Below are 15,066 nucleotides of genomic sequence, written 5' to 3' on the forward strand. Positions count from 1 at the left end.
CGCCTATTCATTTTTGAAAAACGGAGTCCGTTTGCCCAATCTATGGCCCCAGAAGTGCAGAAAAGAGTCCTGACTTTGACTGGAAAAAGTACCATCAAACAGCAGATCCGAAAAAAAAAATCTAACACCACGAGGTCCGTCTCAGAACCATCTTTCCGATGCCTATTCCTTTTCCAAAAAATGACTCTGTATGCTCAAAATATGGCCAAAAACTGAACCCCTCCTCAAAAAGGCAAGAGGGTGGTGGCCCGGTGGAGAAGGCAGTTGGTGGTAGCGCACGAGCGGTGCTCTGGGGAGGAGCGATAGAGTGGCAGGGCTGCGGAGGAGGTGGTCGGGCGGTGGCACTGGCGGGCCAAGTAGCGGCGACACTGGTGGGGCTGGCAGGTGGCCGGAGGGCTGACGGGGGCCAACAGGTGCCAATGCTGGTGGGAACCGGAGGGTGGGGCTGGTAGGGGGCCAGACTGACAGGTCTAGTCTCCCATACGATGGTCAGACTATCAGGTATGGAACCCTGCCAACTCCAAAAAAAAATATTGAAAACCCTTTTCGACCTTTTCGCCTTTTGATCTTTTTTTAAAAAAAACTCAAAAAATTGGCATGCATGCCGTAAAAAGGCAAAAAAATATTTATTTTGAATTTTTTTTCTTGATTTGTGTGCTAGGGTCGTACGACTTGGTTTTGGAGAAAAATTACCCTCAAATGCTCAGGAGTCAAAACTAGGCAAGTTTTAAATGACTATAGGGGTTTTTGGGCCTTTTGAGCATGATGGTGAGGTTCGTTTAGGCCCAAAGTGCTCAGAAAAAAGGCCTATCCCTAAGTACAAAAAAAACTTCCTAAAACCCCAGATCTGCCTCCAATGCAAAAGTTCTCAAAACAAAAATGGATAGCTGCAAATCTGAAGCTCTGATACCATGTGAGAGTTGAGAAATACAACCCCACAAGAGCCTAAAGATCTTCTGCAAGTTGAATAATCTGTTAAAAGGAGAAGCAGGGAAGCAAATAATCTGAAAAACAAAAACATAGAAAAATATGCTCAAAAGATGAGAGCTCAATATTCACCAAAAATGTATTGTGATAATCAAACAAAGAAAAGAAAATTAACCTCTAATAGGTCAAGAAACCCTAAAAAGGGAAACCCTAGGCTTGCACATAATAATTAATAAAAGAATTAATTATTATGCACCTAATGTTAGCTTAAGTGTGAAAAGATAATAGGGAACTTAAAGAATTAAACAAATATTGTTTAATTAATCAAGTAAAGACCCAATTACTCTAACAATTGTATGCAAAAGGGATCATATATTAGGCACTAACTAAGAAAAAAATTTCCTTGACCATCGGGTCAACAACCACCCACTAGTAGAGGTTTAAAATTCTAATGGTCACCGCAGTTTGAATGTTAGTCATCGATCAAGAGATCTCTTGCGTAGATGGATGCACAAGATCTCGCCACATACATGCTCAAAATCCCAACTAGAGATTAAGTTATTACTGTTGGATCAAGCTCCAAGTGATCATCAATGAAGGAGATTGTGTGGGCCCACTGCATTCCTTGCTTGTACACCATCGTCACCCGCTAGCCCGCAACATAGGAACTATCTGCCAAAAGAGATATATGGGGAAGGGGGAGGAGATAAATGAGTCTCTCGCATACTCGCAAAACCATCATCAAGTATTCAGAAGACCTCGCAGGGGCACGAGAGAAAAGCCAACAAATCCCCTGCTTGCTCGCGAAGCAAAAGTGAGCCTCCAAAAAGACTGTGCGAGGATGTGGGCCCGTAAAAAAATAAAATGCATGCCAAAAGAGACTGCGGGGAAGAGGGCGAAGAAAAACTAGCAGCCCGCCGACCCACAATAGAAAAAGGAGTTGCTGGAAGAACACGTGGGCGCAAGAGAAAAGAAAACCAACTGCCCACAGGCCCGTGAGGTGGAAGTGAAGGAGCCAAAAAGGGATGCGGGGGCATGGGAGCCAAAATCCTCATACTATCAACCAATGAGAATGAACATGGGGACCATCCCACCAATGGATTGGGACCCTCCAATCAGTATTCTTAAGTGATTTGACCGACCAATAGAGGTCAACTCAAAAATAGAAAAAGGAGCCCGCAAAAAAACTGCAAAGGCGAAAAGACCCCTTTTTGCAAAAGAAATGCATAACACCTAGGTTATGCAAAACTAATAGGAAAACAAAAAGTGCATAACATGAAGGTTATGTAGAAACTCTATATTTCTTATATCGGTTATCCTCAGGATAAGTTGACAGAAAAAGGTCAAGATCAACCGTGCAATTGAAATTTGAGTAGAAATGGAAATGACTGTAAAATGCTTTCCTTTTGAGGGAAAGGCCAGATATGAAACAAAAGTGTTGAAAATTGAAATATACCTTGATGAAGTTGTGTTTGATCCTCATACAAGGGTTTTAGGGTTGTCTTGTAAAATACCTTCAAAGAAGATTAACCATGGATGCCATCTTGAATGCATAACTTGACTTTACTTACTCTCCAATGCTTAACGAATGATTGATTGCTTTCTCACTTGAATTTGCTAAAGCACAATTCAGATGACTTATAAGATTTTTAAGATTTCAAATGAGAGGGGTAGACCTCCTTTTATACTTGACTACCCAAAAATTAGTTAAATTTCCTAAGGAGTAGGCTGACATGAGGTCAAGTTTCCCACTCACTTGAAGTGACCATGATGGGGACCCAAAATGGGTCTCGATTATGAGGACCAGAGTGTTGGGCGCCCTAGTCCTGAGCTAGGACAAGCCTATTCCTAAGAATCAAGACTCCAACATGAGGGGGAGATAGTGAAGGTGATGAAAATGTGAGGTTGATAGGTAGTGTGAGCAGACTCAAGACACGCATGGGGCATTGAATGCTAAAGCACCAAAGTGAGTTATAGGTGAGGATGAAATTATATGCAGATACAATTTGTGATGCTATAGTTGGGTTCACCAAAAATTTAATGATGGTGAAAATAGGTTATTCACTAATCTAGCTATGTAAACAAGAAACAAACCTATTTCCACTGCTCAATTACATTAAAGGGAGGTGAAATCAATAGATTCACTCCTAGGGGATGAATGTTAATTGGCTTATGTTGATCCCTTTGTTTGAGTTAAAAATGAGCTATGGAAATATGTAAATTATATTAAACACACCATAAGACTAGGAAGGGGTGAATCAATTTGGACCTAATACTTGAACTCTATTACTCAATCAACAATCCATTTGACCTTATTCTTAACAACATCAATGAAAGATATAACAAAGAAACACCATGCACATGAGAACACCAAAATTACGTGGAACATGGAAAAACCATGATGAGAGTCAACTCACAATACATGAAATGATTACAATATTGGTTTAGGCTCACTACCAAGGAAGCACACAGATCCCTAATGAACTTTCGAGCTATAGTGCACTACCCCAGGGAAAGATACATGCTTGCAATTTGAAGACCACTTATCTAGAGAAAGTTACAATGAATATATGAATCAAGAACAAGTAGGCCTTTCCCATGATCATATTTCTCTTTATGCTTACATCTTATTCTATGGTATTGAGATGTTTCAATATGGTTATATTGCTCATATCCTATGTTCACATACCTTACATGTTTATAATCTTTACCATGTTGTTATCTTATGATTACATATTGTGAGATTTTGCCAAGATCTAGAGGCAATGGAAAGCACAAATAAGAGAGAGCAAAATAGATAATAGAAATAAACTGTATTCTATCAAGATGAAAATACTGATCAACTAGATCATCAAGCATTACATACAATGAATATGAACCTGCTTATATAGGCAAGGCTATATGGATATGTGAGCACACAAACATGACATGTGGCTCAATAAGAAACAAGGGTAGGTAGGAGAAACAGTATAATATTCCACATGAGGTGGATCACCCACCGAATGTGGAATGTAACAACAAGATAAGACCACAAAAGGTGGAAATTCTCCTACACACACTATCCCAATGTGGCACAAGCACCCAAGTGTCTCATACCCAAACTACTATGAAATGCATTTCCTAAGTAAACTTAAGTAAGGTGTAATAATATCCAAGATGAATAATTATTTACGCCAACACATATTTATGTTCCTTGTCATTGAATATACCTTATGTTTACATATCTCATGACAACATGATCATATATAGTTTTCCTAACTATCTTATTCATTGTCAAATCTAGGGTAATTATGGAGGCACCATACATTCTCCATGAATACATCTTATTCAACTATTTTATCATTTTTTTCTTTTATCATTATCACGTATACTTTTCCCTCTCTAATTCTTTGCATCTATTAGGTACAACCAATTGGAGGGTTCATATATGGTCTCTAACTCTCTTCATGATTGAGATTTTGGATACTTTATCGTGCTAGATAAAGATTCACCATTATGTTCATACAAAGTTTTATCACATTACATTGCCACATGGTAAATTTACTATTGTATCACAACATCATGTGGTTTTTTATCACATGAATCATTGTGTGAACCCTTATCAGATTTTTATATTATGTGGAGCCTTTATACTACTTCTTGAACAATTATAATTTTATAGTCTTTCTATTCTCCTCATCTTTTGTAAATAGTGAGATTAAGTTGTAGCTCATATATATCTTGATCATGAGGCAAACACCACTCATTTAACATTTTTCTTGTTTTATACATTTTGATGGAGTTCTCATCCTAAGGAGAGTATAGGAATAATTGTATCCTTTTATGAGTTTGAATATTTACTTTTTATGTTGGCTAATAATGTACACATACCTTAAAATACATGATCATTGTTAGAGTGGCTTGCACATCAAAGTATGGTACTATGCAACGGTGAAATTAGCATACCCATGCTATTTCCCATTTAATATTGTGCTAACATCAATGGGAATGTCTTAATGTGATAAAATGTCAACAAGTAGCATACTCTTGCATTTGACTTAGCTCATAATCCCATACATTTTCATCCATATTTGTTTCTATTTCACTCTCATTCACATGAATTCTTAGATATTCATTCCCAACCTTGAAATCAACATTTTATCTCTTCATATCATTTTCAAAGAACGAATAATTGACCTAGGTCGATCTTGACATGCGCATAGAAATCACCATTGAAATTTAAGTCATTAAATTTAAATTCCAACTTTATTTCCCTCTTTTACTAGTTATTATGTGCTAACCTAGCACACATTTCATGTGGCATGCTTCTATGTCATGGTATTTAAATACATCCTTTATGCACCTAATTTTGTAAAAGTGGATTGTTATAACACACTTCAATTCTAAAAGAAAAGAAGAATTAATTTGCATAATAATATAGGCTATCTTCATGTCTAAGAATGTTTTCTTTGATATTTCTCATGGCCATTGATTTGGTCCACTAGGGGTTTTGACCTAGGAGAAGTTATTCACCTATCAAGTTAGTAAGCTCCTTAATAATTTCTCTAGACACCACATTGACTTCTCAAATATTTGGTTGGTGAAGGCAAAGACAACATTTTCTATTAGATTAATCTTGCACGTCTTATATTAGTTTCACAAACTAGGGTCAAGTTTGCAACAATTGAGATTTGTCGCATAAGATAAGGGATTGATTTGTGAAAGCTATAATGTTAGTAAATATACTTTGAGATATTCATCAAACCAAGACAAACAATTTTAGAATAGAAGTGAATCATTCTAGAATAGCATTGACATCATTTATCCAACATCAATCTTAGAGCTAAGTACGACTATCCTCTTATTCAATGTCACTTTCATTTCAATTATATTACTTGTGTGAGCTCTAATATCTAACTAACTAATTGCTAAATGATTATATTTATTTAAATAATTTAGATAACTAAATAGCTGTAATTAGAAACCATGTTCTCAAATAAAATTTCAAAAATTATATAAAACTTTCTATTCTATATAAAAATGTAGATAACACAAATGAAAACTTACAATTATGATATTAAATTTGTTTAAAATTAAATCATTGGTATTTTACAAATTATAGAATATTATATCAAAATTCAAGTGCCAAATTAATAGTCAAGGTTCATCTATAGAATGACACTTTCCAATGATTACTCTCCAACTTTGACTAGCCAACATATACTAAATTTAAAAACTAAATTATCAAGAAATCAAAGTCTAGAAAATTACAATAGCTTTTTGTAAAGCACATTTTATAAGGCATGTAGGGCTGGCCTCCACGTGGAGGCATTTAAAGCTCCAGCTAGAAAATAATTCTTTTTATTAAAGCGAAACGCAAAATCGACGAATTATTAAATAAAATAAAATAAATCACATGGGCTGAAGCTCTTAAAATAATCCCACAATTATATGTTATAGAAAACAATCATGGCAGAATCAGATATGGTAAATAAAGTCCAAAGAGAATGGATATGCTAACCTCACCATCAAATTTATAACATAGATGAAAATTGAAAGGACATTAGAGTTAAATTTATGGTCAATCTTTTCTAGTTAATATGTTGTAGTTATGGTATCTGTTTAAATAATATTGATTTAAAAATTTGTTAATAATTGATATGTATTTCAAATAAAATTGATAAAAATAATGTATTTAAAGATAGAGTTTGTAAGGTCAAATTTTACGAGCAATTGAAGATGTCATCTATGTAGGTGAGAGTTAAATTTATCTTTATAAAGATTTTTTAATAAATAAATTGTAAATACATCATCCAACATATTTAATATGGATTTACATTTAGAAAGAAATAATTTGCGTTTGCTATTATTAGAATTATTCTTGTCTTAAATAATCATATCATAACTCAAACTTCTAACACTTTTTCATTATAAATAGATATGGATTAAAAATGCCTTATAGATGTTTCTAGACAAAAACAATGCATACCCTAGATAAAAGAAGAGTTGAATATTAAATGAATTGAAAACAAGAATGTGATAAGATTAAATGTTTAATTTCAAAATGACATAATGAAAATTTTGAATATTACAATAAAATGATTGAGAGACAAAAAATGAAATTTGCTACTTGATCTAAACTTAGAAATTTACTATATTTGAAAGTTGAGACCTTGAAATGCAATTATACCTATGCAGTCTAGTCTATTATAGATGGACTTTTGATATGTATAAAAGTGTTTGCCTAGTGTACATCTATTAAGGAAATATTATTTAGTACTAAAAAGCATCATTAAGAATTACTATAACAACTCACATGAGATGAAACACATTGCACATCATTGATAGAACAACCATCATGGGGAATGGCAATTAAGCTCCCTGTTAACAATCAATGCCCCTAACTGAATTGATAGTAATATAACAAAAGAGTTGGACATTGTGATAGGTAATAACTAAAACCTTCAAGCGTTAGTACTCAATATGTGAATGTATAATCTTAAGTACAAGATCGCTATTTTATTTTCTTTTTAAGAATAACTTAGGGTGATGCCTTCAAATACAAGCTCTATACACAAGTTGAAACTTTTGACAAGTTGGTCAAAGGGTAACAATCACATTCTACAAAGAAATAATGAAATTTGAATTTGAAAAAAGAGGAACAAAATTAAGGATGTGATTCAAATTATGGGACAAAATAAAGGATGTGATTCAAATTATGGGACAAAATTAAGGATGTAATTCAAAATTTGGGACAAATTTGAGGATGTGGTTCAAATTAAGGGACAAAACCATAGACATGATTCTATCGAGGGTAAACAATACTTTAGGAAATGAATCAAGAATCTTTTGTAAAGATGAGGCTATTTAGAGACTTGACTATGGTAGGAGAGGGGATGAAATCCAATCAACTACCCAATTCATAACAACTTGCTCCATAAATTGGATCTATCATTATATACATATCCAATTCAACTTAGTTGTACTAAAGAGGTGCATAGAAATAGAAAGTTGTAGTAAAGTTCAATCTCTTTCATGAACAAATGAGAGTGTTAAGACAACTTGGTTACTATAGAGCTTTTGAACTAAATTGAATAATGTAGTATAACAAAACAATAATAATTTCAAAAAAAAACTAAAAATTACTTAAATCATACATTAAAATCATTTTTTTTTGTACTAAAATATGCTGAAAGAATTACAATGCCAATGGGCCCTAGGTTTGTTGGTGAAATTTGAAAGGTTAATGAGCCCGCTCAGGATCAAGTCTTGTTGAGTGCAACACTCCAACATAAAGAAGGGATGAGATCAAGATCGTGCCCCAAGTGAATTTTGCAGAATGGATACCCCTTAGTCCTTGGCTCTCAACCCAAGAGATTCAACGTAAGGCTCGTGGTCTCATATCAAATAGCTAACACAACTTTATGGATGAAAAATCCTCCATGAAAAAAAGAATTAGAATATAATAGAATGTAAATAAAAAAAACATTATATCAGTGTTCCACAAAGGTTTGATATGGAGGACCAGAGGACGCAAAGACAAGGAAGAGCCTCAATTTGGAGATGGTAGAGAGAAAATTCATATTTCTTTATTCCTAATTTACCTAGTTATATATTTTGTTTTCTACTTCAAATTATAATAAAGTGTCTAGCTAGGGGCCATGTACCACCATACTCAGTGGGCTTTTTATATGTAATAAAATACAAACATTACGAAAGTAGGATCACTTCCACCGAAAGAAACGACAAAAGTAATAAAAATCAATTAAAAAACAAAGTCAACGTCACTTGAAAAACCTTTAAAACTCACATCTATCCCCATGCTTTTGGCCATTCATATCTATCACTCAATTGCAATGGCGAAAGGCTATTCACTCAGATTTTTGTGGATATTCATCACAATCATATTGTGCTGTGAATTCTGTGTAAGAGCAAAGGATTGTGGATTGAAATCCATAATCTCAAAAAAGCTGTTTGATCAGATTTTTCTGCATCGTAATGATAATGCATGTCCTGCCAATGGCTTCTACACTTACAAATCTTTTATCACAGCAGCCAGATCATACCCACAGTTTGCCAACACTGGAAATCTGACCACCTGTAAGAGGGAAGTTGCAGCATTTCTTGCTCAGATCTCCCATGAAACCACAGGTATTTATTCATAACCAGAGCTTTTATTTTTCTTAGTTCAAAGATTTGATCTGTGACAACATATCAAATCTGATCTTTAATGAGTTTATGTTATAATGGAAGAGATCTGATTGATATGGTGTTTGGTTGATATTTCGTTTTTTAAAGTTTAAAGAGTGGGTCTATTGGAGTTAATGTATCAGTAGTTTGTGGTGGAAGAATAATATGATGTATCTATTTCATTGTGTATTAGTTGTTTATAGTGGAAGAAGTCTCGCAAATAAATGAAATCTGTTATATTGACCTCAACGCACTTTAGTTGTTTTCTTGATAACCAGAGTTTTTATTTTTCTTAGTTTGAAGATTTGATTTGTGGCAAGATATGAGATCTATTCTTAATGAGTTTATGTTATAATGGAAGTGATATTTCTGAGTGATATGGTATTTAGTTGGTATTTCGTATTTTGAAAAGCTTAAAGAGTGGGTGTATTGGAGTTAATGTATCAGTTGTTTGTGGTGGAAGAACGATCTAATTGTATTGATTTCATCATGTATTAGTTGTTTATAGTAGAAGAAGTCTCACCAATAAAGTATCTGATATATTGACCTTAACATTTATCAGTTGTTTATAGTGGAAGAAGTCCCACAAATAAACAATTTGATTTATTGATTCCATCCTGTATCAATTGTTTATGGTGGAAGAAGTCTCACAAATAGAGAATCTGATATATTGACCTCAATGTGTATTAGTTGTTTATAATGGAAGAAGTCCCATGAATTAACAATCTGATGTATTGATTCCTTCGTGTAGAGGTTGTTTATGGTGGAAGAAATCCCACAAATAAACAAATCCATTATATTGATTGCATCATGTATCAGTTGTTTATGGTGGAAGAAGTCTCACAATAGACAATCCGATGTATTGATTCCATCGTGTATTAGTTGTTTATGGTGGAAGAAGTCTCACAAATAAACAATTTGATATATTGACCTCAATATGTATTAGGTGTTTATAGTGGAAGAAGTCTGACAAATAAACAATCTAATGTATTGTTTTCATTATATATCGGTTGTTTATCATGGAAGAAGTCTCGCAAGTAAACAATTTGACATATTGATCTCAACATGTATCAATTGCTATGGTAGAAGTCACACAAGTAAACAATATGATTTGATTCCATTGTGTATTAGTTGTTTATGGTGGAAGAAGTCTCACAAATGAAAAATCTGATATATTGACACTAACGTGTATTAGCTGTTTAAAGTGGGAGAAATCCCACAAATAAACAATTTGATGTATTAACTCCATCGTACTCACACTTTACCAACATTTTTCTCTTATGACTTAAAATAAAATATAAAATCTATGTCATACCAAGTTCTAGAAAAATTCCTCCTTCTCGAATACACCTTAGAATCTCTTTCCTTTTAGAACTATATTAACCCTAAAATCTCTTTCCTCTTAGAACTATTTTAACACTTAAAATCCCTATATTAATAATGGTTGTCTTTGAATTCATGTGAAATTTTGGATATTGTTTTTAAGGATGTAATTTGACATTAGTGGGTTATTTTTATGATAAGAATTTATATTTTGTTAGGTTAATTTATATCATTATCCAAAGTAAAAAGTGTTAAAAAGTGTTATATTAGTTGAATGAAAATGGAAAGATCATATTTATTTTTCCCTTTAAAATATGATTTTTTTGGAAAATTAAAGTTTGATTTAACAAAACAAATGAACAGAACAATACATGTATTTGCAATTTTAGAATAGTTTAGTTTAAAACAAATTTAATAGATCTTAATCTATTTTAAAACAAGTTTTATTTTTTATAGGGTTGTCATCAATTTGGATATAAAGTTGGGAAATTATATATTTCTTTTGAGGGTCAATAAAATATGTAATTTTCAAAAATCATTATAAATTTGGTATTTTATTTATTTGAAAGAGGATTTATTTGGATTATTTTAAAAAATTAAAAAATAGATTTATATAATATTTAAAAATAAATAAGTATAGGAATCATTTTGTTGTGTGATGGTTAAGTGGTTGTATTTTTAATGGTGCAAGCAAGGTTCAAATCCACGCTTGACTCACACAATGTTCATGCCTAGATGGGCCCACCAATGTGGACTTACAGAAAAAAAAAAAAGTGGATAGAATAAAATTACAATAAAAAAATGATTGTAAAATCATGTTTATAAAATTATAACATTATAAAAAAGACAATGCAATTAAAGTTGAATTTAGAGGAGCCTCCTAACCATTAGATTGCTTCAATTTTCATCAAATATTTTTTTTCCATCATCAATCAATTTCCTATCAATAAGAAAATTGTTTTCATCAATCAATCTTCAATAGATGAGAACATTATTTTCATGTGTATTTCTATCTAAGTAAAGACATTATGTATACATCTAACAAAAACTAACAATATTGATGACCAAAAAGTATTAATTTTTTGTTAAACAATATATGTGTAAAGAAAATAAATTATTTACATAAGTTATCAAGGTTAATTAAATTAATTCAATCAATTGAACACTAATTAACCTAGATAGTAGAGTTTAGGACTTGAAAATTGAATTAAAAAAAAATTACACTAATTAAAGAAGAAGATTGGAGAGGTTTAGTTGTAGGATTAGTGATGAATAGCTATTGTTGATGTTATTTTCAATCATTTTGTCATTTTTATGAAATTATCTAACTTAATTTGATGAATTTGATAGTATACTTTCTCATAGAAAATGACATAGATAAATCAAAAGCCTTGTAAGTTCAATTCTAACTCCCAAAAACTAATTAAATGAATGAATTGTAAGGACCTAAAATATGTTCACATTTTCTTCTTAGAACCCTGCACCTAATAAGGTGGTGTTTAGACACACTTTTGAGAATCATGCTAAATTGATAGACAAATGGGTTTTCATTGGTCAAAACTCTTGACAAACTAAATTATTGATGATGACAAATATTGATGACAACATCCATAGACATGTAGATTAGATATATGATGATGTTGATTAGATTACTTTAATGCTCTTACATTTGAAAATAAATGTTCTTTGTTCTCATATCTAATTATGAGGATTAAATATGTTGAAATGTAGATATTTTTATTCTTATTAAGTTCAATTAAAATTAAATTTAAAAGCTATATTTACCTACATCTTTATATTTGAAAGTAATTAAAAAAAACCAATTTTAAAATTATATGTAATATAATAATAAGATTCCATGTAATATGTAAAATAAGAATAAAGATATTATTGATTTTAAAAATTTCTTTCTTATTGCGAAGTGGATCTTTAGTAATAAAATAATGAGAATCGTGTAATGTTGATGTTGTAGGTGGATGGGCAACTGCTCCAGATGGTCCATATTCATGGGGATTATGTTTCAAGGAGGAAATCGCCCCTCAAAATAATTATTGTGACATCACTAATAAAGAATGGCCTTGTGTGGCAAACAAATCTTATCATGGACGTGGTCCTATTCAACTATCTTGGTAAATATTTTTTCTAAACCTCAATTAAATTTAACATAATAAAAATTAAATTAATTAAAATATAAATAATAAATTAACCAAAATAAATAACACTAAATTTACAATATATAATGTCCAATACCATAATTCTAGCCTATATCACATCAATCTTCTAACATCAACCTATTTCATTTTTAAAATATGAAAAGTTATCAAGGTAGGTTCAAAATATAGAAATCATATAACTTTGTAATTATATAAATTTTAAATTATGAATATCATAAAACTTGTTAAAATTAATGATTAGTTTAAAGTGTTCTGTAGAAGTTATATTGTTTTCTCATGCGATATGCCTTATAAATTACTTTCAATCTACTATTAGTTCATCATGAAATTTAGATATTAGGAATGGTAATATTATAAATCAATCCACTGTTTTAAAATATCTTTTAAAGATATTTTAAATTATTTTTTTAATAATATTTTTTTATATGATCGATGTTTCAAAATATAATAGTGACAATGAACTTAGGTAGATAGAGAGTTCTTTGGCTTGAGACCTATAAGAATATATTTTTAATTTTAATTGTATTATCTTGTATATCCTTTTGTTTTATACGTGAATGGTTTTTTTTAATTAAATTTATTAGTGATATTTTAAAAATATTAATTGATATATTGTCTTAAACATATATATGCTTTTATTAATTATGTGGAAAAATGTTAAATATAATTAATTTCTACTTTAATAAATTAATAAATTATACATTCTATTTTTTTCAATTTCAAGGGTTGATGGAAATTTGGTATATTTCAGGAACTACAATTATGGCCCTGCTGGAAAGGCCATAGGATTCAACGGTCTTAAGCGTCCAGAGATGGTATCCAAGAAACCTGTGATTGCTTTTAAAACTGCTCTTTGGTTTTGGACTACTACTCAACCTCCTAAGCCCTCTTGCCATGATGTTATTATTGGGAAGTATACTCCAACTTCTAGTGATGCGGAAGCAAATAGATTGCCCGGTTTTGGACTTATAACTAATATTATCAATGGTGGTCTTGAGTGTGGGAAGGGAAAAGATGCTCGAGTGGCTGATAGAATTGGGTTTTATAAGAGATATTGTACATTGTTAAATGTCGATCCAGGTCAAAATCTTGATTGTGGTGATCAAAAGAGTTTTACTTGAATTCTAGAGCTACAAGTCATTAAATAATCTACAAATGTAAATTTTGTACGAGTTGAAAACCCAAAATAATCAACTACAAATCAATATAATCTATTTAATGAGAAAGGTTGTGATGGTCATTTTTATTTGTTGTTAGTTATTTGAATTTTGTTTGTAAGAAAAGACAATATTGTGTTCTCTCCACATTTATGTTCCACAATGATGTGTTTTCACAATAAATCCTTATTTTTAGAAGTGAGGATGACCTAAATTTAGTGAGATAAAGATGAAACATCTCAATCTTCTTCCCCTAGCTACCAAACCAAAGGGGCTCATCCTTAAGATGAAATTGTAAAGAAAGGGATGTATTTGGTGTCATTTACCTCTAAAAAGATACTATATCATCCTTCACTGTGCACATTCTCATAAAAATGAGTTTATAATTTTAGGTTCTTTAAAAATACAACCTAAAACCTAAACTAAACTTACAAAGGGGCCTACTAAGGTCCCCATCCTAAAAACTTATGAATATAATAGCTCATATGCTATTAGAATCACAAAAAGAAGAAGATAGAAAGAGGAAAGGGAAGTCCATTTTAGACTATCTTTCAATAAATTAATTTGATGTAATTAAAATATATATTTTTTGAAAAAAATATGAATGTACTATAAATGCCCTTATGACCCTGAAGGATTTAATTAGGGATTGGTGTCAATAATTTTCTCATTTAAACCCATCATGTATCATAGCAAGGAACATGCTAAGGCAGCTTCCCTTGGACCCCACAAGGGGTGTTTCCCTTGACCTCAGTGAAGGTTGTTGGCCACAAACCCTTTCTTTGGATTAGAAAGTAAAAATTATCAAAAATAAAATTTATTATATTTAAGAGAACTAGGTAAAGACTAGAAATCAATATATAAAAATTATAAGAATAATTGAGAACTTTAATATATTTTTTCCAATATGTTAAAGTGAACAACACTTTTTGAGGAATAAAAATTTATTGATAACATTAGTTAATCAAGGAAAACACATAAATTAGCACATCCATTAATGAAGAATGACTCAACTTTTTACAAACACCAATTGTTAAGAATGCCAATTCATTAAGCATAATAATTCATCAAATTTTCAAGTGAATCTAAAACCTGAATGAATACAATAGTTTTAAGAACCAAATAAGAAAGTATAAAGATAAAATATTTACTACATAGTTCTCAACCCATTTCTAAACCATGCTATGAATTATAGAAAATTGAAGAGTATAAATTGAATATTATTTTAAGATCAAAAGTATATAACTTAAGTCAGACATAAAATAGAGCATAGGCAAATTATAAATAACTTATATTCCAAAAAATATATGAATTAA

At 31.4% G+C, this 15,066-nt stretch overlaps 1 protein-coding gene across 1 annotated transcript; it reads left to right on the top strand.

The window, feature by feature from the left end:
• The first annotated feature begins 8,762 nt into the window (after positions 1–8,762).
• Positions 8,763–13,841, top strand: LOC131073053 (basic endochitinase-like). The gene is made up of 3 exons (XM_059222146.1): positions 8,763–9,057; positions 12,392–12,548; positions 13,345–13,841. The coding sequence occupies exons 1-3, from the start codon at positions 8,763–8,765 to the stop codon at positions 13,712–13,714; spliced, it is 822 nt and encodes a 273-aa protein (XP_059078129.1). The 3' UTR covers positions 13,715–13,841.
• The last annotated feature ends 1,225 nt before the right edge of the window (positions 13,842–15,066 follow it).

Source organism: Cryptomeria japonica, chromosome 6 (assembly GCF_030272615.1).
Source record: "Cryptomeria japonica chromosome 6, Sugi_1.0, whole genome shotgun sequence".
Lineage (NCBI taxonomy): Eukaryota > Viridiplantae > Streptophyta > Pinopsida > Cupressales > Cupressaceae > Cryptomeria > Cryptomeria japonica.